General features: G+C 41.4%; 3 protein-coding genes across 6 annotated transcripts; 2 read left to right on the top strand and 1 right to left on the bottom strand.

The window, feature by feature from the left end:
• Nucleotides 1-759: 759 nt before the first annotated feature.
• On the top strand, nt 760-14,347 carry LOC109787757 (G-type lectin S-receptor-like serine/threonine-protein kinase At1g11410). Of its 3 annotated transcripts, XM_083068634.1 has the most exons (8): nt 2,016-2,155; nt 2,829-2,878; nt 12,148-12,279; nt 12,365-12,549; nt 12,731-12,941; nt 13,098-13,335; nt 13,531-13,681; nt 13,764-14,347. In XM_083068634.1, exons 3-8 carry the CDS (start codon nt 12,192-12,194, stop codon nt 14,067-14,069), a joined length of 1,179 nt encoding a protein of 392 aa, XP_082924760.1. In that variant the 5' UTR covers nt 2,016-2,155; nt 2,829-2,878; nt 12,148-12,191; the 3' UTR covers nt 14,070-14,347. The 3 variants fall into 3 exon arrangements, with proteins under 3 accessions (XP_020201911.2, XP_082924760.1, XP_020201912.1); XM_020346322.3 differs by lacking the exon at nt 2,829-2,878 and having other exon boundaries at nt 760-2,155; XM_020346323.3 differs by lacking the exons at nt 2,016-2,155; nt 2,829-2,878 and adding an exon at nt 10,392-11,530.
• LOC145954444 (uncharacterized) lies at nt 2,885-5,099 on the top strand. The gene is made up of 2 exons (XM_083068636.1): nt 2,885-3,777; nt 3,845-5,099. The coding sequence occupies exons 1-2, from the start codon at nt 3,765-3,767 to the stop codon at nt 4,840-4,842; spliced, it is 1,011 nt and encodes a 336-aa protein (XP_082924762.1). The 5' UTR covers nt 2,885-3,764; the 3' UTR covers nt 4,843-5,099.
• Nucleotides 13,097-21,466, bottom strand: LOC109787756 (receptor-like serine/threonine-protein kinase SD1-7). Of its 2 annotated transcripts, XM_020346321.3 has the most exons (7): nt 20,140-21,466; nt 16,707-16,871; nt 16,409-16,599; nt 16,112-16,322; nt 15,790-16,027; nt 15,359-15,509; nt 13,097-15,254 (listed from the first exon to the last, which is right to left on the bottom strand). In XM_020346321.3, exons 1-7 carry the CDS (start codon nt 21,413-21,415, stop codon nt 14,943-14,945), a joined length of 2,544 nt encoding a protein of 847 aa, XP_020201910.2. In that variant the 5' UTR covers nt 21,416-21,466; the 3' UTR covers nt 13,097-14,942. The 2 variants fall into 2 exon arrangements, with proteins under 2 accessions (XP_020201910.2, XP_082924759.1); XM_083068633.1 differs by lacking the exons at nt 16,707-16,871; nt 20,140-21,466 and having other exon boundaries at nt 16,112-16,317; nt 16,409-16,547.
• Between the last annotated feature and the right edge of the window lie 1,955 nt (nt 21,467-23,421).

Here is a 23,421-nt window from a genome sequence, read left to right as displayed (position 1 = left end):
ACATAAATACTTAAAAATAATTACATAATTATTGATATAGAATTAGTAGTATAGTATATTACGAGGGTATTATTTATCAAGATGTGTAATATTATAAAGTCAACTTTATCTTACACGTAGTTAAAGATATCATAAGTCATTAATTTCATATGTAAGTGTAGTTAATTTTATCTTATTATTGATTCAAAATAAAAAATAATTATATACAATTATTGAGTTGTGATTAATAAATAATAATATTATTATAATATTTAATAGTAATTAACTAATAATAATATCACATTCTTTGAAATATCTAATATTAATTAATATTATTTTACGCATGATTAATATATATTAATTAGATATATAATTTTATGCAATTATGTTTATTATGATAATTACTTATGTTCCGATATGTTTAAAAATTTTACATCGTTTAAGAGTCGAGATTAAGGGTAGTTTATAAACACTTTCTCTCTTTAATCCAGGTATAAACTACTCTATCTCCTTAATCTACCGAGACACCTTTTAACGGTGACACTAACGATGATAGTAGACTTATGACCTAAACAACTTATAACTTATAAAATAAAATTAGAAAAATAGATTATTCTTGTCTTTCAATCAAAAATATCAGAAACTAGTTGATATAATTGTTAATTTTTATGATACTTATTACGTGCATGACCAGCCGGACGTACGTTCAACTTTTCCCCCATAGCTATCTATCTATCACAGAAAAAATATCTGCACCCTCATAAATAACAAGTAACAGAAATTCCACGTCCAAATAATTCTTATAAGGTTTTCCCAAACACCATTCACAATTAAACACCGACATTGAACTGCATCTGCAACTGCAACACCATGAAGTTGTTTTCCTTTCATAAAGAGCTTCTCACTCCGTTTTTTCTTCTCACGTTCCTCTACCCTTCTTGCCACTCACTACTCCACACCATCACCGCAAACCACCCCATCAAAGACGGCGACGTTTTGCTCTCCAGCGACCGAGGAAACTTTGCACTCGGTTTCTTCAGCCCGCCAAACTCCACAAACCGATACGTTGGAATCTGGTACAACAAAATCTCCGAGCAAACGGTGGTGTGGGTCGCCAACAGAGACACTCCTCTCATCGACACTTCCGGTGTTCTCTCCATCAACACCCACGGAAACCTCGTACTCCACCACAACACCACCAACACCAAAACCAACACCCTTTGGTCCTCCAACGCTTCAATCGCATCCAGCAACGTTGCAGTTTCAGCCAAGCTTTTGGACACTGGAAATTTAGTTTTGATCCAAAACGACAACAACAGCATCGTCCTATGGCAGAGTTTCGATTACCCCAGCAACACCATGCTTCCTTTCATGAAACTCGGGGTGGACCGCAAAACCGGTCTGAACCGGTTTTTAATATCCTGGAAATCCGCGGATGACCCGGGAACCGGGAAGATGACATATAAAATCGACCCGACCGGGTTTCCACAACTGTTTCTTTACAAAGACAAGGTGCCGTTATGGCGGGTGGGGTCATGGACGGGTGAGAGATGGAGCGGGGTACCCGAGATGACTCCGAATTTCATTTTCAATATAAGCTTCGTGAACGACGAGGACGAGGTTTGGATAATGTACGGAGTTAAAGACCCGATGGTTTTCTCTAGAATGGTGCTGGAAGACACAGGTCACGTGAGGAGGACGACGTGGCAGGGTGAGGAGCGGAGGTGGTTTGAGATATGGAACGGGCCGAAGGAGGAGTGCGACAGCTTCAGACGGTGCGGGTCGAACTCGAACTGCGACCCGTACCAGGCGGAGAAGTTCGTGTGCGAGTGTTTCCCGGGGTTCGAGCCCAGGTCCGAGAGGGAGTGGTACCTGAGGGACGGGTCGGGTGGGTGCGTGCGGAAGAGGAACGTGTCCACGTGCGGGAGCGGGGAGGGCTTCGTGGGGGTGGCACGTGTGAAGGTGCCCGACACTTCGAAGGCGCGCGTGGCTCCGATGATGGGGATGCGTGAGTGCAGGGAGAGGTGCTTGAGGGATTGCACGTGTGCGGCTTACACGAGTGCGAATGAGAGCTCGGAGAGTGGGTGTCTTACTTGGCACGGTGACATGGAGGACACCAGGACATACACGCAAGTCGGACAAACATTGTACGTTCGTGTGGATGCGCTTGAATTAGGTACTCTACTCTCCTTATTTAATTCCAAAAATTTAACCATATCCACTTCCAGCTACATTTAGGGTCTGAGCTTCTTCTATCTTCACTGTTATTACTGTATACAAAAAAGTATTTGAATAATTGTTCATGTACAAGTCAACTCACACATCTATAACATTTAAGAGAAAAATTGTTTTCTCAACTTTTTAATCTGTTTCAATTTTTATTTCTAAATTTCACTTTAATATTTTAAAAATTATATCATAATACAAATTATTTGTCAAAAATATTAAATACAATTTAATCTTTAAAAATATTTATTTATTTTTATAATTTTTAATTATGATTTATATTTCAAAAGAATATATTTATTATATATACATTTTAGTTATAAAATAATAAAAAATATATATAATACTACAAGAGTGACTAAGTTGGTTAAGTAGTTTATTTGTTTTTATTAGGTAGAAACTTGGATGGAGTGCAATTTTCTTTATGTTTTATATTCTTCTATAAGAACTTTACTTGGAAAAGGGATAAATGGTCTATAATTTCACTGTAAATCTTTAAAGAAGTTGGTGATTGAGTCTAACTTTACCTTAATTTAAACTGTTCCTGTGTTAGGATACACACTTCACCTATCCTTGTTGTAGCGGGTCTAATCCTAGGTCTCGGTCTTCTCGTTCCTATCCAGGTAGTCCGATGTGAGGGAGGGTGTGCCTGCAAAGACACTCCAACGCTCAAGTAAGTGCTCGGCGTAATAAATGTGGTAGTTGAAAGTTGGTTACGTACCTCGTTGGGACTCTATTTATAGGACTTCTTATTGGGCCGTGATTAGGGATTGGGCCCCGGGAAATTAGGGGGCTAATCCAATGCATTACGTTAATTAAGCTCTTTGAAATCATCTTGGAGCCGGCACATGGTTTTGGCCGAGCATACCGACGTACTCCGTTCGATTCTCGGGTGATCGGTATGTTAGGGTATTCGGCCAAGTGTTTGAGGGTATTTGGCCCAAGTGTTCGAGGGGTCGGGTGTTCGGCCCAAGTGTTCGAGGGGTCGGGTGTTCGGCCCGAGTATTCTAGTGGTCGGGTATTCGGCCAGGTCGGCCCCCATACGGTATACAACCCCCGCAGCGTCGAGGATGTGAAAGACGAAGACGGTAAGAACTGTGTGACATCCTGATCGTCGTCGGAGAGGCAGGGGCGGCCATGCAGTTACACCCTAACGCTTGGGCGGCCATGCAAGCGTTCCGTAATCTATGCTTATGCCTCGGTTTAACACCTCGACCTCTCGCCTTCCTCTATTATTACATTTGCAGGCTGAGCAAGCCGGTAAAATGGGTGTCGTTAGCTCGAGTGCCGAAGCGTGGATTTCTCCGAGCATTCACCTCCTCTTATAAGGGATTTAAGAGTGGGTTCGTTGGGGTTCGGACTTGAGACATTGCTTCTTTGACCGGGAGGACAATCCGCTATTCCCCTTCTATTGGACGAGGCGGCCGACGCGCTTTGAGGCGATACCTTTTTCCAAGCTCCCCGCCGAGGATAAAGAAATTGTGGAGCTTCTTAATAATTTGCCGAAGGGCTTACCTGTCCGAGGCCTCTTGGACGTATTCGAAACGTCTCACTTCGAGATGGCCTTGCTAGGTATGTGTTTTAGGCTTCGGTAGTGTAGCAGTGTTTTGAATTGATGTTAAAACTTCTTTCGTTGCAGGATTGATGGCCGGAGGGGATCTCGACGTGACCGCCATGCTCGCCAAGCGAGCCAAAGATGCCAAGGCTAGTGGAAAGGTGCCACCGGCGAAGTCGGCATTGAGGATTACAAGGGATAAGCCCTCGCCTGTAATAATTTCGTTGGCCGACCAGAGAAAGAGGACAGGGACATCTCGGCCACGTCAGACCGACCAGAACGTGGAAACCGATCAGCCGGGCACCTCTTTGAAACGCCAAAAACAAATAACGCTGGAACAGTCCAGATGTGGGGGGTTTGCTATCCCGGCCGTTGTTGCAGGGTCAAATTTTTTGGCCCCGGCCGTCCAGTCCGAGAACTTGGTTAGCCCGGATCTCGCTACCGGAGGGGGGCTCCAGTATTTGGAAGGTATGTCTATGGAGGCCAAGTACAAGCTCTTCTGCGAGCTCGACGTGCGGACTTCGCTGGTGGCCAAGCACGTGATGATAAGGTTGGCAGTCTCGACTGAGCGACTTCAGACCCGGTTAAAGGAGGCCGAGGCAATAGTGAAGGAGGCCTTGGCTGCGAATGCTAAAGCTACAGAGTCGGCCGACGAACTAAAGAAATCAGCCGATGGCTATAGGAGGGAGGCCGATGACTTGAAGCTGTCGGTGCAGAGGATGAAAGTTGAGGTCGCGGCTGCGGCGGCTGAGATTGCTCGGTTGACCGAGGCGCATTCCAAACTCAAAGCCGAGGCCACCGAAAAGATCCTCGAACAACATGATGCGGGGTTCCAGCAAGCAGTCCGGCAAGCCCAGTACTTCTGCGAGATCCCGGTTGACTTTAACTTTGACGTCAGTCGAGATTTTTACGGGGGTAAGTACATCAGTTATGCCGAGTTCCCAAAGGGAGCCAGCCCTGATGGCGAGGCTCCTCGCCGAGGCATCTCCACGCAGGGGCCGGTACCTCCGCCTTCGGAGGAAGATGATCCAATTATAGACGTGGTAGGTGATGGTAATCCGGAAGTCTCGACCGCGGTGTAGGAACCGATTCTGGTAGAGTAGGTTTGCTTGCTTTTTGTAACCGGGCCGTTAATGCCTTTTTGTAACTTGGCCATCGGCGCCGGTAGATGTTTAATTTTTTGTAAGTAGCCGCTTTGGTCGGCAATACTTAATTGAATTTGCTTTTCAACTTTCCGTGTTTACGTGTTCAATGATATTAACATAAACCGAGTTGTATGTGTGGCCGAGAGGTCGGATTTTGTGATTTGTGACAGTGTTCGATGCACGTTGTTTGTTTATACTAGTTTGTTCGGTTTTCGTGAACGTTAGGTCACGAAGCTTCGGCTTGTGTTTATAAGAGGATTACTCAGGTTTTAATACGCGTTCTGTGTAGTGCTCGGCCTGGGGCGCAAGTGTGTTCTTCGTCGTCGACCGAACATTGGTCGGTGTCGTCGCCGTCGACATAGTGATCGGCCCAGGCACATCCTTAGCCGAGGAGTGTACTCGGGAGGGAAACCTGGGGCGCGAGTGCACATTTCAAACTTGACCGAGGATTGCTCGGGTTTTAGTACACGTCGTGCGTAGTACTCGGCCTGGGGCACGAGTGTGTTTTTCGTCGTCGACCGAAAGTTGGTCGGTGTCGTCGCCGTCGACATAGTGCCCGGCCCAGGCACATCCTTGGCCGAGGAGGGTACTCGGGAGGGAAACCTGGGGCGCGAGTGCACATTTCAAACTTGACCGAGGATTGCTCGGGTTTTAGTACGCGTTGTGCGTAGTACTCGGCCTGGGGCACGAGTGTGTTTTCCGTCGTCGACCGAACGTTGGTCGGTGTCGTCGCCGTCGACATAGTGCTCGGCCCAGGCACATCCTTGGCCGAGGAGGGTACTCGGGAGGGAAACCTGTGGCGCGAGTGTGTTCTTCATCGTCGACCGAACGTTGGTTGGTGTCACTGCTTCCATGCGTAGTGCTCGACCTGGGCATACAATAAAATTGCAAACGATATAATAAGATTTTGGAACTTTTATTAATGAAGTGCCTCGTTAAAAACCTTGCCGACCCAAAACCCTCCTTAGGGAAAAAAGAGTCGGCTAAGGAAAAGAGTGCACTGTTACATCAGCTGTAATACATTTTCAAATGAGAAGAATTCCAAGTTCTCGGAATTGGTTCTCCCGATAGGTGCTCCAGCTTGTACGCTCCGTTGTTCAGGTTGTGTCAGATTCGGAAGGGATCGTCCCAGTTTGGGGCGAGTTTCCCATGTCTCGGATCTTTCCTTGCCTCGCCTGTGGCTCTCCAAATGAGATCGCCTGCGCGAAATTCTCTAGGCTTTACCCTGCTGTCGAATCTTCTTTTGTAACGTTGTTTGGTGGCCTCGACCACAACTTGTGCTTGGTCTCGAATTTCTTCCACGCTATCCAGGTTTGCCCGGAGCTCGGCTTCGTTGTTTGAGTCGTCGTAGTGGGCTCGGCAGAACGAAGGTTCCCCGATTTCCACTGGGATCATTGCATCGGATCCATAGACTAGGCGAAAAGGAGTTTCTTGCGTAGTCGACTGAGGGGTGCATCGGTAGGCCCATAGCACTTCGGGTAACTGCTCGGCCCATGCCCCTTTTGCTTCTCCAAGGCGTTTCTTCAACTCTACCAAGATGACTTTATTGGCCGACTCGGCCTGACCATTCGTCTGCGGGTGTTCGACCGACGTGACCTTATGTTGTACGCCCAAGCCGTTCAGGAATTCATTTAGTTTTCGGTTGGTAAATTGAAGGCCGTTGTCGGTCACCAGAGTGTGCGGGACACCGAACCGGGTAATGATGTTCCTCCATAGAAATTTCTGGACTTGATGAGCCCAAATGCATGCCAAGGGCTCGGCTTCGATCCATTTGGTGAATAGGTCGACGGCGACGATGAGGAACTTGCATTGTCCCTTGGCAAGTGGGAATGGTCCGAGTATGTCGGCCCCCCACGTGGCGAACGGCCAGGCTGGAGGAATGCAATGTAGCTGCTCGGCCGGTTGATGAATAAAGTTGCCATGTCTCTGGCATGGCTGGCATCTCTTTACGAATGCTGCACAGTCAGTGTTCATAGTCGGCCAATAGTACCCGGCACGTAGAAGTTTAGAGACGGTCGTCCTCGCCCCCGAATGCAGTCCGCATATACCCTCATGTACTTCTCGCGTCACATAGTCAGCCTCGGCGGGATTTAGGCACTTGAGTAGTGGGGTAGAGAAACCGCGTTTGTACAGCTGGCCGGCGATGACAACGTATCTACTGGCTTGGGTTCTTAATCGCTTGGCCTCGGTCGGTTCGGTGGGTGCGATTTTGCTGGTGAGGTATGCCTTCAGTTCATCCCGCCAATCAGGGGGATCGTCACGATCGGCTAGCTCAGCGTCAACATTTGCTAACATCTCGGCTTCAATGCTGGGGTGGTCGATCTCTTGTTGAATGATCGTTCTCAAGTGGTCCGGCTTCTTGGTTGCGGCCAACCTAGCCAACTAGTCGGCCCGGGTATTGTCTTCCCGGGGGATGTGTTCGACCAACACCTCCTGGAAATTCGCCTTCAATTTTTGATAGGCATGATAGTATCTCATCATGTTGTGGTCCTTTACTTGGAAATTTCTGCCCACCTGCTCGGCCACTACCTTGGAATCGGTGCGACACTTGATTCTTGATGCACCCATGTCCTCAGCCAACCTCAATCCGACCAATAGAGCTTCGTACTCGGCTTGGTTATTTGAAGCTTTGAACCGGAAGCGCAAAGATTGCTCTAAAGTTATCCCTCTCGGTCCTTCTAAGATTACCCTTGCCCCGCTCCCTTGGTTGTTTGAGGATCCGTCTACATGGAGGGTCCACCACTGTTGTTCAAATTGGTCGTGAGGGTGAAGTTCGTTTATGAAGTCGGCCAAGCATAAGGCCTTGATCGGTCCCCTCGGCTTAAAGGTAATATCAAATTGCGAGAGTTCCATTGACCAGGCCATCATCCTTCCGGCGAGTTCGGGTTTGCTTAGTACCTTAGCGATTGGACAGTCGGTATGCACGATAACTCGGTGGCTTTGGAAGTAATGACGTAGGCGTCGGGAAGCATGTACTAAACTGGGTGCCACCTTTTCTATCAATTGGTATCGGGTTTCAGAATCCTGTAGTTGTCGACTGATAAAATATATAGGAGCCTGGGTGCCTTCCTTTTCTTGCACCAGAACCGAACTGATCGCCTCCTCGGACACGGCCAAGTACACAAGTAGCGGACTTAGAGGATCAGGCTTCGTGAGGGTCGGCGGGGTCGCCAGGGTTGTCTTCAACGTTGCGAAGGCGGCTTCGCATTGTTCATCCCATGAGAAGGCCGAAGCCTTTCGCAAGAGCTTTGTCATCGGACTGATCTTGTCGCCTAGCCATGGGAGGAATCGGGATAGGGCGACCAACCTTCCCGAGAGGCGCTGCAGTTCCTTGAGGTTGCTCGGGCTTCGCATGTCTAACACGGCCTGGCATTTGTCTCGGTTCGCTTCTATGCCTCTCGCGGATAGCATGAAACCTAGGAATTTGCCTCCTTTGACCCCGAAGGTGCAGTTTTCGGGGTTGAGTCTCATGTTGTGCTTGCGGAGTTCACCGAAGATTTCGGCTAAGTCGGCTAAGTGTCCGGACAGAGAGTTGGACTTGACTACCATATCATCCACATATATTTCGATGTTTCGGCCGATTTGACCCTGAAACACCTTGTCCATTAACCTCTGGTAGGTCGCTCCAGCGTTCTTCAACCCAAATGGCATCACTTTATAACAAAAGTTGGCGCTCTCGGTTATGAACGCCGTCTTCTCCTCGTCGGCCGAGTGCATCCTTATTTGGTTGTAACCAGAATAAGCATCCAAGAAGCTGAAGATTGAATGTCCGGACGCTCCGTCGACTAGTCGATCGATACAAGGGAGTGGGTAGGCATCCTTGGGGCAGGCCTTATTGAGGTCGGTATAGTCGGTGCACATTCTCCATTTCCCATTGGCTTTTTTGACTAACACTACGTTGGCTAGCCAAGTCGTGTAAGTGACCTCTCTGATGAACTTTTCTTGCAACAATTTTTTCACCTCGGCATCGGCTGCCTTTCTCTTTTCGTCGCCCATTTTTCTTTTCTTCTGTGCGACTGGTCGAGCGTCTCTACATACTGCTAGTCGGTGACATAGGAATCTAGGGTCTATCCTCGGCATATCCGACGCTTTCCATGCAAACAAGTCTCTGTTGTCTTGAACCGCTCGCTTCACCTGGTTCGAATCGTTTTCGTTCAGCTGAGATCCTATGTGTGTGACCTGTTCGGGTGTTTGCCCGAGTTGGAAAGGAACGAGGTCTTCGGCTAGCTCGATTCGATCCTTCTCACCCAGGCGTGGGTCGAGATCTAAGCCTTCTGTCATCTGTCTTATTACATCTACGCCTGACAACGTTGACGGGGGGTCGGATACGGGACGGACCTTTAGGCTAGAGAGATAGCATTCTCTTGCTGTCTTCTGGTCGGCATGAACGCTTATTACCTGTCCATCTCTCGACGGGAACTTCATGCACAGATGAGGGGTCGAGACGATGGCTCGGAGTGCGTTGATGGAGGGTCGGCCGAGCAGGACATTGTAGGATGTGTTCGCATGCACAACGATGTAACGGATTTTGATTTCTCGGGAAGACTTTTGGTCGAAACCGAAGCGAGTGTACAAGTCGATGCACCCCCTCGTCATTACTCTTTCACCAGAAAACCCTACTAACGGTTCGTGATATGGTTCTAGGCTTTCTTCTGGAATTCCTAGTTGCATGAACGTGTTCCAATATAAGATGTCGGTCGAGCTCCCCTGATCGACCAACGTCTTCTTCACGATGTAGTTATGCATTTCGACCGAAATTACCATGGGATCGTCTTGTACAGGGTCGGCGCCACGAAAATCTCGGTCAGTAAAAGTGATGGGTGGCATCTTTGGCATTCTTGGCTGGTTCACATTATTCACTGATCGGATAGCTCGGAGGTGTCGCTTTCGTGCTGAAGAGGAGGAGTCGCCTCCGGCAACGCCCCCGGCTATTGTATTGATCACCTTCCGTGTTCGGTCGTTGTCCTCCCTGGGACGCTGTGATCGGTCTCGGCGTTCAGCCGAACGGGATCGGCGACGTCGGTCCCTCGGTGGACGAGTTTCACGAAAATGCTCTCTTTCCCTTGACTGGTGGTCTTGGGAGGTGGTAAAGCTTTTGAGGTGACCCTGTTTGATGAGGTCCTCGATCTTGTCCTTCAATGCCGAACACTCTTCGGTGGAGTGCCCCCGATTTCGGTGGAATCGGCAATTCTTTGCCTTGTCGGCTCTAGGGGGCGTGTTCGCTCTTTTCGGCATCGCCAGGATTTCTGACGCAAGAGCCTGCTCCATTACTTTGGCCCTGCTTGCATTGAGGGGAGTATACGCTGTATAGCGGGGTCCTCTTGGGGGGCGGGTATTTAGGGGCTCGGCGTTGGTCTTCCTCACTGGTTCTCGTCCGGGCTCCTTTCGGCTATAACCCTCCTCGGCTCTGGCCTGATTCCGGGTCTCCGCCAACTCCTCCATTTGCATGTATTTTTCTGCTCGGCGTCGGAGGTCATTCATATCCACCGACGGTTTTTTGCACAAACTGTTTACGAAGGGTCCGGGCCTGAGTGCAGTGCTCAGCCGGTCCATTGCCACGGCAGGGTTGAGGTCGCCGATTTCCATAGCGATTTTATTAAACCGGTCCATGAAAGTCCTCAGACTCTCTTTTTTCTCCTGATGAACCCCTGCTAAGGCTAGTGAGGTCGTCCTGTACGGCTTGCTCGTTGCGAACTGGAGAGTGAATTGAGACGACAGTTCGTTGAACGAGTCAATGGAAGAGCTCGGTAACCTTGTGAACCAAACCAGGGCCCTTCCTTTCAGAGACGTAGGGAATATTCTGCACAAAGCCGAGTCGTCTTGAGTGGAGAGAGTTGCTTGAGTCAAGAAAACATTCAAGTGCTCTTCTGGGTCGGATGATCCGTCGTACTTCTCGATCGGCATGCTCTTCCAATGGTCCAGCAGTGTTGCCTCCATTATTCTTCTGGAAAAAGGATGCCTTAGGGAGTGAACGGTGGTGTCGGCCTTGTTGGCTATCAAAGAAGTGACTGGGGTTCGGGTGACCTGGTCTGTTGGGGCGTGATAGGCGGACTCTTCCACGAGCGTAGGAGTGGACGGCACGTATGTTTGGTTCAGATGCCGGAGCTCGGCATTTTGCTGGCGTAGCTCGGCCAGCTCTCGGGCGTCGGCTTCTCTTTTCCTTTGGATGGCCGCCATTTCCTCGCGAAGTGCTCGCAAGTCGTCTTGAAAGTTCGGTTGAGTTTGACTGGTGTTCGGCTGGACTTGCTGTATCACAGGTTCCGGTTGGGTCTGAGGCATCCCGTACGGGTAGCGCTCTTGGTTGGTCATGACGGGGTTGCTTTCGGGGTTAGGAATCGGGTGAGTCGTTGTCGATTGTTAGGAAATTAGGGGGCTAATCCAATGCATTACGTTAATTAAGCTCTTTGAAATCATCTTGGAGCCGGCACATGGTTTTGGCCGAGCATACCGACGTACTCCGTTCGATTCTCGGGTGATCGGTATGTTAGGGTATTCGGCCAAGTGTTTGAGGGTATTCGGCCCAAGTGTTCGAGGGGTCGGGTGTTCGGCCCAAGTGTTCGAGGGGTCGGGTGTTCGGCCCAAGTATTCTAGTGGTCGGGTATTCGGCCAGGTCGGCCCCCATACGGTATATAAACTTTTATGCTCCAAAATTAAAATTATCCTACACATTTAATAAACTAAAATACTAGTATAAGTATAAATATAAATATAAAAGAAATATATGAATAAAGATTAAAAAAACTCATATGAAGTGTTTTATATTGTTTTATCTCTAACTTGAGAGTATGCTCAAATTTTTACAACAAGTTACAAGTATTGTTTACACCAAACTTTCTTAAACTCCAACATCAAGTATTCTTTATTACATTACACAACAAATATTCTTTTTAACACTAAGTATTCTTTTTTAGACTTTCACCTTTTCACTTAGAATAAGATTAAGGCAAGGCTCACCGGCTACTTTATCTTATATATAGATGTACCAGTTTAGGTACAAGTTTAAGATACAATTTTCCACAAGAAAGAGAAGAATGTGTTTAAAGCTTAGGCAAATACATTTTTTCTTTCTTTTCACCAAAAAATTATTCTCAACCTTCTCGTAATTGTAATTTTTATTGATATTTGTTATATACAAAAAGAAACTCACTTTTTTTTGGTCTTCAAGTATTAATTTTAGTATTTGCTTGATTTGTTTATCATTATTTCTTCTACTTATAATATCTTTGCATTTGCATTTTGCAGCTAAATATGAAAAACATCCGTATGGTTCTCTAGGCAAGAAGGGAATGGTGGCAGTTTTATCCATTGCTACTTTCTTCATATTGTTTTTGGGGATTATTTTCGTGTATTGGTTTATAAAAGCCAGGAAACAAGGCAAGTTAAATTACTTTTTATCAAACTAGGGGTTCTAAATTCTAACAACTTGTTTTAATGTGTTTGTTTCCTTGTTTGATGATAGGGATAAGAAGGGACCGCAAGTACTCCTTCCGTCTTAGCTTTGAGGACTCTACCGATCTACAAGAATTTGAATCTACAAAAAATTCAGATTTACCATTCTTTGATCTTAACTCCATAGCTGCTGCAACAGACAATTTCTCTGATGCTAACAAGCTTGGCCAAGGAGGTTTTGGTTCTGTTTATAAGGTATCCATTCTTCTTAACAACTCACAAATTCAACAACAATTTGCACTTTTTTAATGCCCGGTGGTGCCAATGTCACCTCTAAAAGTTACACATCACTTTAATTAATTACATAATTTTCCAAGTAATGTGTATTGTAATAATGGCCAAGGCAAACTATTTTAACTTTGGATGATGACTTTAGGGTCTGTTGAGTAATGGATTGGAAATAGCAGTGAAGAGACTGTCAAAGTACTCTGGACAAGGCATAGAAGAGTTTAAAAATGAGGTTGTTTTGATCTCAAAGCTCCAACACAGAAATCTTGTGAGGATCTTAGGTTGCTGCATTCAAGGACAGGAGAAGATGTTAATCTATGAGTATTTGCCTAACAAAAGTTTGGACTCTTTAATTTTTGGTACGTCTTGTTTCCACCTTTGCTGTTTTGTGCTCGAGTTCTCACATTGGACGTAGTTTTGTCAATGCCTAACAATTTTTAGTGACATCTTCATGCATCAAGTAACAGAACTGATCCAGCATGCTTCACTCTTGATACCTTGAATTTTTGGTCCAGATGAAGCTAAAAGGTCTCAACTAGACTGGAGTAAACGATTTGATATCATCTGTGGGATTGCTAGAGGGATCTTGTACCTTCATCAAGATTCACGATTGAGAATCATTCATAGAGACCTAAAAGCCAGCAATGTCTTGCTGGACTCTTCATTGAATCCCAAAATTGCAGATTTTGGGATGGCAAGAATATTTGGTGGAGACCAAGTTGAAGCAAACACAAATCGTGTTGTTGGAACATAGTAAGTACTCAATAACACGCACAACATTAATTAGGTTCATTGCATTATATGTTACTTAGATTCCTACACCAATTTTAAAGCTATTTAGACGGTATATTAGCAAATAGTTCATTCCTAGAATTTACCTATCTCCTAATTTCACATGATTACTAAAATTAAGATTTTAATGATATCATTTTTGTTTTGCTTTTGTAGTGGCTATATGTCACCAGAATATGCCATGGAAGGACAATTTTCGATAAAGTCTGATGTATACAGCTTCGGAGTTTTACTTCTAGAGATCATCACAGGCAGAAAGAATAGTGGTCAATACGAAGACATTACAGCCACAAATTTAGTTGGACATGTTAGTATTTTTGAGAACAATGGTCCATTTTAAAGATACCTTTTAATAGTCCAATTAACTTGGTAACTTGGAATTAATGTAGATATGGGATCTATGGAGAGAAGGCAAAACCATGGAGATTGTTGATGAATTCTTAGGAGACTCATGCTGTGACCAAGAAGTTCAAAGATGCATCCAAATTGGGCTTTTATGTGTGCAAGATTATGCCGTTGACAGACCATCTATGTCAGCAGTTGTTTTCATGTTGGGTAATGACTCAACTCTTCCTGCTCCAAAACAACCGGCTTTTATTTTCAAGAAAACTAATTATGAGAGTTCAAATCCATCAACCAGTGAAGGACTTTATTCAGTTAATGATGTAAGTATCACTATGATTGATGCTCGCTGAAGGCAAAGGTTCTTGGAATATGTGGAAAACCTGTATGCTATTGTATGGAGTTAGTGTCATAAATCGAACAATAAATACTGCCAAAATATTGTATATGATAATTCATGTATTATACAATTTGGAATAATGATGTAAAAATCAAGGGTAATGCGGGATCGAGGTTCCCTGCGTTTAACTTCTTGTTGAATAGCTACACTGCTCTAATCTAAGCAGATTTTTGTATAAACATGAACTATAAATCTTGTTAATAAGAGTAGGCATTGATGTTACTTCTTTCATTTTTGTTTCGTCTTTTTTAGACTTTAGGAATTAATCTAAAGCTAAACTGTAGCTGTAGGCTGTCAAAAAGCTATCGTACTATATACTACCTTGAATTTAAATTCAAAGTTTAATCCCAATGTAAGTTCTAAATTTAAAATAAATAAATAAATTGAGCTTTTCTCCATCTTAATAGTTTAATTTCAATGTCACATTAGAGATAAATTATAAATTAATAAAGATGTAATTGAATTTAAGTTGTTTTGAAAAGAGTAAAGTTTAATGAACAATTATAACAAAATTAAAATTCATAAATCTATTTACTGACAAGATAAAATTTTTCGACCAATTAGGATAGAATTAAAAGTTTAGAATGTTTATTTGTAAATGCAAGATAGTTAAAGTACTCTTAGAATAAATAAAATAAATAAGCCCTGTAAGTACATAATGAAACCGGATCCGAATGTCTAACAAAAAAATATCTTAAACTGTATAGTACACTTTAACGAAGGCATCTCTACTATATTACACCCAAAAAAAAGAGATCATACTATATCTCAAAGAATTTTTGTGAATATACTGATTTTGTAGCTAGATGAGATCATACTTGTTTCACTACCTGGCATCTAGCATTGTGACAGTGACATGGTTCACAGTGCATGATTCATCTTGTTTACTTGAAGAAGAATCAGTTTCCAAAGGATTCCTTCCTAGACAAAACCCTGGGTTTTTGGGTTCTGGCATTGATGCAGTATCACTACTCAGCATCAAGACCACTGAAGACATGGTTGGCCTATCTTCTGCACGCTCTTGCACGCACAACAGCCCCACCTGTATGCACCTATGAACTTCAGATGGTGAATATGAATTGTCAATAGACGAATCAATCAGTTCCAACGCATTTCCTTCTTTCCACACCCTCCACGCCTACAAGAAACAAAGCACAATCAAGTTATTTGCTAGCAAACAGGACATTATATTTAACCAAGTAGCATACTAATGAAAGAGTAAAAAATAATGATTCCACATACATGCCCTAGAAGATTCAATTCTTTGTTTGCGTAATAGAATCCTCTATTCTTCTTTCCACTTATGATCTCCAGCACAAGCACCCCGAAGCTAAAAACGTCAGATTTTATTGAGAAGATCCCATCCATGGCATATTCAGGCGACATATAACCACTGCATATAAGAAAACATATTTATAGATTGTAGATATCCCTACGTTGGGTCTTATTTTGGAGAGTAATAGTGTTTGGTAAAAGAATCATTACATGTCGTAGTTATCATCGATCTCCACGTGACATGTAATCAAGTTTTTGTGACATGCAATAAGTCTTATTAATTGTTTTTTGTAATTTGAAAATTTTGTTATGTCACATGATGATTAATTGAGACTATAGACATGTGATATTCTAGGACCATGTAATAGTTTCTCATGGTGACATGTTAGTGGACTCACTATGTTCCAACAACTCTCACAGTATTTGCTTCTGTCTGATCTGTGCCAAAAATTCTAGCCATACCAAAGTCTGATATCTTTGGATTCATCTCTTTGTCAAGTAGAATGTTGCTTGCCTTGAGATCCCTGTGGATGATCCTAAATCTGGAATCTTGGTGCAAATAAAGAAGCCCTCTAGCTATTCCACATATAATGTTGAAGCGCCTATGCCAGTCCAGTGAGGATCTTTTTGCTTTGTCTGCATCATGGTTATTGTCAATACCAAACACGTGAAAAGAAAACAGAAACAAAGCTTAAGAATCAGAATGTTGAAATAACTCACCAAACAAAATGGCATCGAGGCTTCTATTTTCCATGTACTCATACACCAACATCTTTTCATCCACCTGAATGCTGCAACCAAGCAGCCGGACAAGATTTCGATGTTGAAGCTTCACAATTAACTTGACCTCATTCTTAAATTCTTCAATACCTTGCCCAGAAGTTTTTGATAATCTCTTCACAGCAATGTCTTGTCCTTCCATCAACCTGCCCTGGTATAAGTATAACCACAATTATTCCAGTTGTGTTAATGATAAGTGAGTTTTAGGTGGCAGCAGAAGCTATAAAAACAACTTACTTTATAAACAATACCAAAGCCTCCTTGTCCAAGTTTATTTTCTTCAGAGAAGTTGTTTGTAGCCATTGTTATGGTGTTAAAATCAAAAAATGGCAACTCTAGGTCGTCCAGGTTATTTTCACGAGACTGTTCTCTGGTACTTGAAAACACTCTCTCATTCATTAACAAATCCTGACTTCTTTCCGAAAAACCTGGTTTTGGAACAAGTAAAACATTTCATCATAATTCATATTGCATGGTTGTTGGTTGCACATACATACTATGTGCATTCATACGCGGGACACTAATTGTGCATTACCTCTATGTTCTGTCTTCCCTTTCAATATACATTGCAATTTCCTCTTCTTCCACAAGATATAGATGCAACATGCCAATAGTATAAAAGCTGCAACACCAACTATGATGCCTACTTTCTTAACTGTATCGCTTGTCTTGTGAGAACCACCTTCAACCCCCAAGTCACCTGAGAAATAGTTTTTTAGTTAAGATATATCCACTTTACATTTGAAGTAGAATAGTGCAGACATAAAGGCATGTCAAGCTTCCAGTAACCAATTTTAAACAAACAAATAAGCTCGTTAAAAAGGAAAAAACTGCTATCATTAGTTTTAAGTGCAAGGGAACACATTCATGCTGCTTGCATGGAATTTATGCAACAAAAGGGATGTGTGTCGATTAACAATATGATATTTGTTAAAGAAGCTAGAGAAGGAAACCAATTATTTTCAAAATGATTCTGCTTTTTCCTTTGTTGTCCTTGTAAAATCAAACCAACTGTTATATTTTAATCATAGATTAAAAAATAGTCACAAAAAGGCTAAGAAGGGAAAAAAAGGTGGACTAAGATTTTGTTTTTTCATAGTAGTAATAGTAGAATTTGGACTCTCCCGTTTGAGGAAAATGTGCAACATTTTGAAGACACCTACTCCCACCAAAATAGATACAAATTTTCCTTTTGGCTGCCACCACCGAAGGTGGTGGGCTCCATTTTATTCACCAAAACTCTATCCTTAAAAATTTCGTGGTCCCTTCGGAAGATGATTCAAACATTTTTCCTCAGCCATTAATATTTTCTGATTCCCTCTTAAATAACCCCTCCTTTTGTCAAATTTCAATAGGATTTCATGCTTGATAAGATAAGATTTGACTTGAGCAAAATGGTGATCATGCGCTTAATTCGAGTAGTCACTATTAAAACATATAGTGGAACTATTGCGACCAAATAGAGCATCACTATTTAATTTAGTTTCGATAACTGTGAATGGGACAATGATTTCATAAAAAAATGCAAAATCATCTTTTAGTAAACATATAAATATAAAAGAGAGTAAAGTGCAAAGAGCACTAGAAGAAAGCAGGAGCAACAAGTGTGAGCCAATAAAAACTTACAAGTCAAAAAGGTTGGGCCACGTCCGACCCATGCAAAGCCAAACTTTTAAATTTAGCGGATCCATTGGACCAAAAACAAAATCACAGGGTGGGTCCACGTCACCGTCCTGGACACAAATTACGAGAACGAAAACACTTGGAGTTGGAGTGGGCCCACAAAACTTTAGCTGAGTCCTCTAATTAAGCACTTAATTTCGTTTACTCACGCAACAAATCAAGGCTAGGGCGGCACACTTAGTCATGCAGTTAAGCACTTATTTTTCTCATCAACAAACAACCATCAATATATGCCAAGTTTGGCTTTCGTCATCAACCTTTTTCTTTTAAGTTTGGAAGGTAGTTCATCCGTGTTGGTTTGTGAGAAGAAAGGTTAGTTCATCCGTGTTAGTTTGGAAACTAGTAGTAATTAATAAACTAAATTTCAGTGTAATTTTGATGCAATATTAGTTAATTAGAAATTACTTTTTTGTAAGTGAAAGCAATTTTTAAACAGTGATATCATCCCAATCAACAATCATAATCATAACCTTAATCTCACCATACAGTAAACTAACAACAACAATAATGGTATTATCTAACTAGCAACAACGACAACAATGATTTTGAAGAGAAAAAAATAAACAATCATGGTGAGTTAAATTTACAGACTGTGTAATTCTATTTATATTTAGCTTTGTGCATCAGAATTTAGTAAATTTTGGTTATGTTCATAACCGAAAGTTGGAAAGTTAATTAAAGTTGAAGAATCAAATTTAAGTAAAAATTACTAAACTAAGTTATTAAATTAGAAGTGTTTGATAGAAATCAACTATTAATTTGGTTGAAAAATTTATAATAACATGTTTATAATATTTTATAAAATTTTATTTTAATTTATATATAGGGATAAACATATCTTATTTAATTATAATTCTATTTTTTGTTAATGTTTATAATATTTTTTTTATCTAAAGATCAAATATTTTAAATTTATTAAAAATTAAAATAAATATTTTAGTGTTAAAAGAGGAGTTAAATAAGGATTTTTATTAAATTATTAAAGGTAATAAGTTATAAACATACACTACATTTTAAGATGCATATAAGAAAACACTACAAACAAATGAAATAAACTCATTTATGAAATTACTCTATTTTGTTCGGAAAATTTTATAAAGTAAACCATAAATTATGTAAAAATGAATTTACTATAATGCACACTTGCTAAACATTTGCAATTTTGGGAATGCTTCAATATTCACAATAGGAAGGGGAAGTTACCAACTAATAAAATTAATATTTCTTCTAAAACTGATAATATTTGTTCCCACAGCAGACGTTAAAATGATACATCAAAATATTTAATATCATAAAATTTAAAAAGAATGGGACCGGAAACATTGAAGAGCACGTGGAGCAGCTACAGGCTACGGACAACGCAAGACTCTCATGGGTTTTTGTTGCCACCGCATTGCATTCACATTCTCATTGCAACGTCTCACTCAGTTCCCATTGCACTTGCAGGACAACACCCTAAATCCACCACCAGGTAATCCACAATCTCAACTTTCCAACTCATTAAATTCCAAAAACCAAAACCTGTTACTTTGTCCACTTTCAATGTTCTCTAACTATCACTTTTTTTCATAATGACATACAGTTCTCGCTCTCTGATTATTATTTTTCGTTTAATTAATTATCTATATGGGCAAAAACAGTTTACTTTTGTACAGCAGGTTACAACTTACAATTTCATTTCCAATTTAACCTTAAAATATTTTTCTTTGTACGAATATTTTCCAAGACAAAAGTCAAAATCAGCCAACGTGTATCACATGCTGTCATGTTCTCATAAAATATTTCATTTAAATTTTCCTTTGACCACAAGTCTTTTACAACAACACTTCACAATTACTGCAACTCAAATCTTATATTCCATTTTAATATTTCACCCACCTCAGGTGACTTCATTGGAAAGTTACTTTCTTTGCAAAAGTTATCATTATCATTATTCTACTCTTACTAACCGAACACTTCCCCTTGTGAACATGACAGATAAGTACTGCTAAACAACTACAGGCCCATGGACTAATTTGAACACAACAATAAAGGTAAGGTGTGCGCGTCAAACGAGTTCTATTTCGGTCTTCATAATTCATAGCCAGGTGATCGTTTGAATATCCTCTCTAGTCTTTATGGTGCATACTTTAGGGTTTAAACACTTTATCAATATGAATATCCCATGATCCTTTCTATTTTCAGAAACTATTGTATGATTGGTAATTTGAGAGAATGTATTAGAAAAATAATTTATAAGATTAGAATAAAAAAAAGTGTAATAATTTGCGAAAGAAGAGACATACCAAGATCCTTAGCCGCCAATCTGACATAGAGATCCTGGCCACCGGCAGGGTATCTCCTGATGTCCAATAGCTGCCCAACCCACATGACGCAACCACTCCCTCCATTCCTGATATCAACATTCGCATAACCAGTGCACGAGCAGTTCCCTCCGCACAATTCCCCACACGCCGCCAAACCCATGCTCCGGTTCACCACCGCCGTCGTAGTCTCCGGCAGCTTCACGTTCTTCAGCCGCAGGAAGCCGTCGCCCCCGCACGCGAGCGCCGTGTCCCGCACGCAGCCGTCGGAGCCATCCCGCAGATTCCACGCGGGCTGGTTGCGCGGCCGGAACCCCCGCACGCACTGGCAGACCGGCGAGGCGTTGGTGTCGCAGATCCCGTAGGGCCCACACTCTCGGTAGCTGTCGCATTGGTCCTTCCGAGCGTACCAGAATTTGTTCCACGCCTGGCGGCTCTCTATCCACGTCAGCCGCTGAAGCTCCCCGTCGGAGGTAACGGAGAGTCTCGAAAATAGCGACTGGTTTCCGATGGAGAATGTGTAGTAGACCTGGTGCTGGTCCTCGAAAAACGTGAACTTGATGGAGTCCGTTACGGGTTGCATCTCGGGTACCCCGCTGAATCTCTCGCCGTTCCAGGGCCCGCTTCGGTAGATTCTCTGGTTTTTGTTCCAGAGGAAGATTTCCGGCAGGCCCTGGTAATCCAGCTTGAAGGAAAAATCGCCGCTTGAAGGGTCCTCGTTTGTCACCCTCCACGAGCTCATGTGTTTCTCCACGCCCGTGTCGAGGTTCCAACCTAGTTTCATGCCCGGTAGCAACGTGTCTGTGGGGTGGTCGAAGCTCTGCCAGAGGGGTTTCGTGGGGTCCTTTTGGTTTGCTTCTTTGAGGATCAGGTTCCCCGAATCCAAAAGCTGGAGAATTGGGTCGCTGGCGCCGGTTTCATTTGTGGACCACACGGGTTTCTGGGATTGGTTTACGATGACGAGGTTTCCTTTGTTGGCTATTTTGAGGAATCCGATGTTGTTGCGGAGTGGGGTGTCGCGGTTTGCGACCCAGACGATTGTTTTGTCTGTGTTGTGGGTGGTTTTGTACCATATGCCTAGGTACCAGGTGGTGTTGGTGTAGGAGAAGAAGCCAAGCTCGAAAATCGCGTTTGGGGAGAGGAGGGTTTGGTTGGTTGGGAGGGATTGGGATGGTGTTAAGGTGTCTGAGGAGAGAGCGAGTGAAGTGAGGCAGAAGAGAAAGAAAGTGAAGAGGTTAGAGGAAGCTCCTCCTCTCATGTTTGGAGAGTGAGAGGGTTTAATTTTGTTAGATATAATAAGTACTTGGAAAAGGTCCAAACAATTTATTCTACTTTTGGTTTCACAGGAGACAGTAAAGAACAGCTAGTTGACTCAGCCACCCAGACACTCATTTCCCTGTGGATTTTATTGCTCTTCTTTTTTTTCTTTTTCCTTTTCAATAACGCTTTACTCATTTTTTCAAAATAAAGTTTCACTCTTAATTTACTCTCATATTAAAAGTATACCTTCTTCTCATTTTATCGAGAGAGTGTTTTAATTTAGTTTTTACGTTCAAGGTCGATGAATCATTATTCTCTCTCAATATTTTGTCGAGAAAATATTCTGATTAAGTGTTCCCTTTTGACATTTCTATGAGAAATTACTCTGATCTAATATACGTTTTCAATAATTTGTTAATGAGTAATGCTATATATTTCGAGTACCCCCAACTTGCAAAATAGGTCAACAATTAGTCAATTCAAAATTTATATTTGACACAAAATTCAACAATTAATTAGAATGATTGAGCATTAAAATACAAAATTCATAAATCTCCACAAAAGTCTACAAATTTTGAGGCTCATAATGGTCATTAAACAAGTATAAATCTCCGGTTCAAGATAAACAAACACATAATACACCTTTTGAATAGTTTTTATTAGTATATTTTTCATATTGCATTTGAAATTGTCTATATTTAAGGACTTTCTGTAAATTTGGGCTTGGTGTCAACAATCTTATATTAGAAACATAACTCAATTTTTAAATGATAATTTGAAGTGATAAAATAATAAATACTTTATGTATAAGAAAATTACCTTAATTTACTTTTATTTTAAAAGTGAGATTAAAAATTAAGAAAAATATATTTAAATAAATTTTTTCATCATTTGATTAATTCTTCCAATGATTCATTTTGCTTAATTTTTTTTAGGTGAAGAATTAATGTCTTATTTGATTGTCTTTTCATTTTTCCTTTTCAAAAGTTACGCATAATTATATGTAACTGCTGAGTTATAGCATAATGGTTGATAATAGTAAAATTGGATTATGACTTGGGTAAAATTTATCTGATGTAAAAGAATTTTACTCTTTGAAACAACAATCATATATTTTTTTAAATCATAACATAGAAATATAAATCAAAAGTATAATATTTGTTCTTGTCAAAACTTTCAGTAATTTAAGGTTTAATTGGATAAACATTTCTAAAAATATTTTTATAAGATAAAAATTAAATTTTTTTTGTTAAATTCTTCTCGAGACTCGTGTAGCCTTATCCAATCTCCACTTCTCTAAACTTTTAGTTAATTGCTTCTCAATCTTATTCTTCTTGAAACTTTTGCTTTTTCACTTCTTAACCATCGGTTCTTCTCAAAACCTTTATCTTTTAATTTGTGTGTGTTTATGGTTATTTTGTTGTTTGAATTTAAATGTTTTTTGAACAAATTTTTTTTTATGCTTGTTAAGGTATGCAAAAGTTTGATAACGATGAGCTTCCGATATCAAATAATTAGTGTTGATAATACCATCATAATTGAAATCATGATAATATACAATTGAGTGTTTAATTAAGTTATACATTTTTCTTATGCCGGAAACGTGAGAGGTTTTTTTTTTTTTTATTCAAACAACTTTTTTAATTCTAAGCCCCACAATAAATAAATAAAAACTTTATCTATTGGTTTGGATTATTGTAAGAAGATATTTATTTCAGAATTAGTTTGTATTGATTCTCGAAACAAATTTCTAATATGCGTAATTGTTAGTGAAATTTTTATTTTATTTTATTTATGATAAAAGTTTCCTTTAAAATAAGATACGACTTTATATAAAATCAAAGTTAACATGTTTGTGGTAATTTTTGTTTATAGGTTCTTTTTTATCTAAACTAGCAATATTTCAGTATAAATGATAAATTTTCTAGTTACCAATCAATAATTTGAACATAAATTAAAATGTAGAGATCTTCACATGCTTATTGATGATGATCACCAAACAAG

This window comes from Cajanus cajan, chromosome 2 (assembly GCF_000230855.2).
Source record: "Cajanus cajan strain Asha chromosome 2, NIPB_CcT2T_4, whole genome shotgun sequence".
Classification (NCBI taxonomy): Eukaryota; Viridiplantae; Streptophyta; class Magnoliopsida; order Fabales; family Fabaceae; genus Cajanus; species Cajanus cajan.
Note: the sequence above shows the minus strand (reverse complement) of the source record. Positions and strands in the feature narration are given on the sequence as shown.